Source organism: Primulina huaijiensis, unplaced genomic scaffold (assembly GCF_012295235.1).
Source record: "Primulina huaijiensis isolate GDHJ02 unplaced genomic scaffold, ASM1229523v2 scaffold207146, whole genome shotgun sequence".
Lineage (NCBI taxonomy): Eukaryota > Viridiplantae > Streptophyta > Magnoliopsida > Lamiales > Gesneriaceae > Primulina > Primulina huaijiensis.
The window spans coordinates 1-2411 of NW_027354748.1; the positions used below are offsets into that span (position 1 = coordinate 1).

Below are 2411 nucleotides of genomic sequence, written 5' to 3' on the forward strand. Positions count from 1 at the left end.
ACTTTTTATGCTAAGAGTATTACTTTTTATTGTGAACATCGATAGAGTTGACCCGTATCACAGATAAAAATTCGTGAGATCGTTTGACAATATACCTACTCAATTATAAATAGGGCTCTACAAATGAAAACTTTTCAAATTTGACATAGAATTATTACTGTTCAGCCTATAATAACACTTCTACACCAAGAATCACATCCTTAACTTTCGCAATAAAACAGCAAAAAAACTTTCAAAAACCAAAAGCGAGAGGAACCCGAGTCCCCGAAAAAAAAAGGGAAAACTCCTCTGTCTCCATATTTCTCAAAAGAGTCTCGAAAAGAATGGAAGAAGATGGTGATGGGGGAGAGGACTTGACCCCATTCTGGCTTCAAAGCAACGCCAATCTCCCCCGTGCACACCAGCTGCGCCTCCGCGCCTCCTCCGTCTTCTTGAGCTCGGGGTTGGTGGTTTTCCTTCTGCTAGTAACAGCTGTTATCTTCTTGGTTTTTGTTGTACCTTCCACTTTATCTTTAAGTTCTCAGATCTTTAAACCAAATAGTGTAAAAAAGAGTTGGGATTCTTTGAATGTTTTGCTTGTTCTAGTTGCTGTGGTGTTTGGATTTCTGAGCAAAAACAAGGATGAAGATAGGTATTCTTCTTCGTATTATGGTGAAAATCAAGAATCTATCGACAGCAAAAAAAATGAAACCCAGATATCAAATCCATCAACTCCTCACCACTGGTATAATTCCAACACAATCCAAGGAGAAAAATCTAATCTTTCAAGTTCGGATCGATGGTATGATTATCCAGATTTTGAGAGTAAAGTGGAGTACAAAAATCCAATCTTGAGGAAAAATAGCAGCTCTTACCCGGATCTGCGTGAATTTTCATCGACCCGTTGGGCTCATGAGAATTTTCATAGGAGATTTGAGGATGATATGAATGTGGGTACTAGTTGGGTTGTGGATCCTGGTCAACTCCACCGCCGCCACCGGAGCTTGGAGGAAGTGGACTATCTGAGAGTTCCGTCACAAACCAAGACTGTTTTCGTCGACACATTGGTGAATAAGTCTATGCCAGCCGGAGGTTTTCCACGTTTATCCCATCCCCCGCCGTATCAACCGGTACTACCATCATCGCAGTCTCTGGGGTTACAGGAGAAGCTGAATCGTGCGCCAGAAACTGCAGTGGCACCGGCACGTAAGGAGAGATCACGCAGGAAGAAGGAGAAAGAAATGGAAACCCTTCATACTGTTCCAGCTGAAAGGAATCCTCCGCCACCCCCTCCGCCGCCTCCGCCTCCGCCTCTGCCTCAGCAAAACCGCAGCAAAAGTGACAGGAAAAGAGGAGGCTCAGGTGGAAGCTCCAGCGCCCCTAAAGATTTTCTGAACTCTCTTTACCACAAGAAGAAGAAGAAGCAAAGGCAAAAGAGCGTTGATAATTTGGATTTTCTTCTTCACCAAACTGAAGCTCCGCTAAGCTTCCAGCTTCCACCATCATCGCCGCCGCCTCCACCGCCTCCACCGCCTCCCTCGGTATTCCAAAACCTGTTCTCATCCAAGAAGCACAAGAGAAAGCGAACAATTACGGTCACAGTCAAATCACCTTCTCCAGCGCCACCCCCAACCCCTCCAGAGCCTCCGACGCCACGAAATACTGAACCGGAGCAAAATGCCAGTTCCCGAAAAGCACCATTCACCATCCATAAGCCGGAAAATTTCGAGAATTTGGCGGAAAATTCGAACGGCGGCGGAGAATCTCCCTTAAATCGTGTGCCCCCTCCACCGCCGCTACCGCCGTTCTTAAAAAAACCGGCATGGAAGTTCGTAGTTCAAGGTGATTACGTCAGGCTAGACAGCGTTAACAGCTCCCGAAGTGGGTCTTCGGACCTGGATGAATTGGATTCTGACACCGCCTCTGAAACCGGCAATGCGACGGCGCCGTCGCATCCGGCGTCGTTGTTCTGCCCGAGTCCGGATGTGAACTCGAAAGCCGAAAATTTCATCACAAATTTCCGGGCCAAATTGAAGCTTGAGAGACACCATTCTGTCAACAAGTCGAGAGAATTGGGCTTATCTAGTTTGGGCCCGGGTCCTGGCCCAAGTCGGATTTAATTCCCTTTAGTTTTATTGTCTTATTTGATATATATTTTATATTTACACTCCATTTCCATTTCTTGTTATTTACACTCTATTTGTGAACATATTTTACACATAAAATAAAATATAAAAAAGACAAATTAGAGTGTAAATATCATCAACTTCCATATTTTTAATAAGTTTTTGTTCTTGCTTTTGCAATAAAAATTTAAAATTGGTTGTTGAATGTACATGCATCATATTATATATTATTAATGGGAAAAAAAGAAAAAAAAAACATGGTTTTTTGGTCTGTTTTTTTTGTCTTTGTTGTTATTGTTAATAATT

The 2411-nt window shown here is 43.2% G+C and overlaps 1 protein-coding gene across 1 annotated transcript; it reads left to right on the forward strand.

Annotated features, from left to right (window-relative positions):
- Positions 1-130: 130 nt before the first annotated feature.
- Positions 131-2188, forward strand: LOC140966564 (uncharacterized). The gene has a single exon (XM_073426818.1). The coding sequence runs from the start codon at positions 324-326 to the stop codon at positions 2097-2099; it is 1776 nt and encodes a 591-aa protein (XP_073282919.1). The 5' UTR covers positions 131-323; the 3' UTR covers positions 2100-2188.
- The last annotated feature ends 223 nt before the right edge of the window (positions 2189-2411 follow it).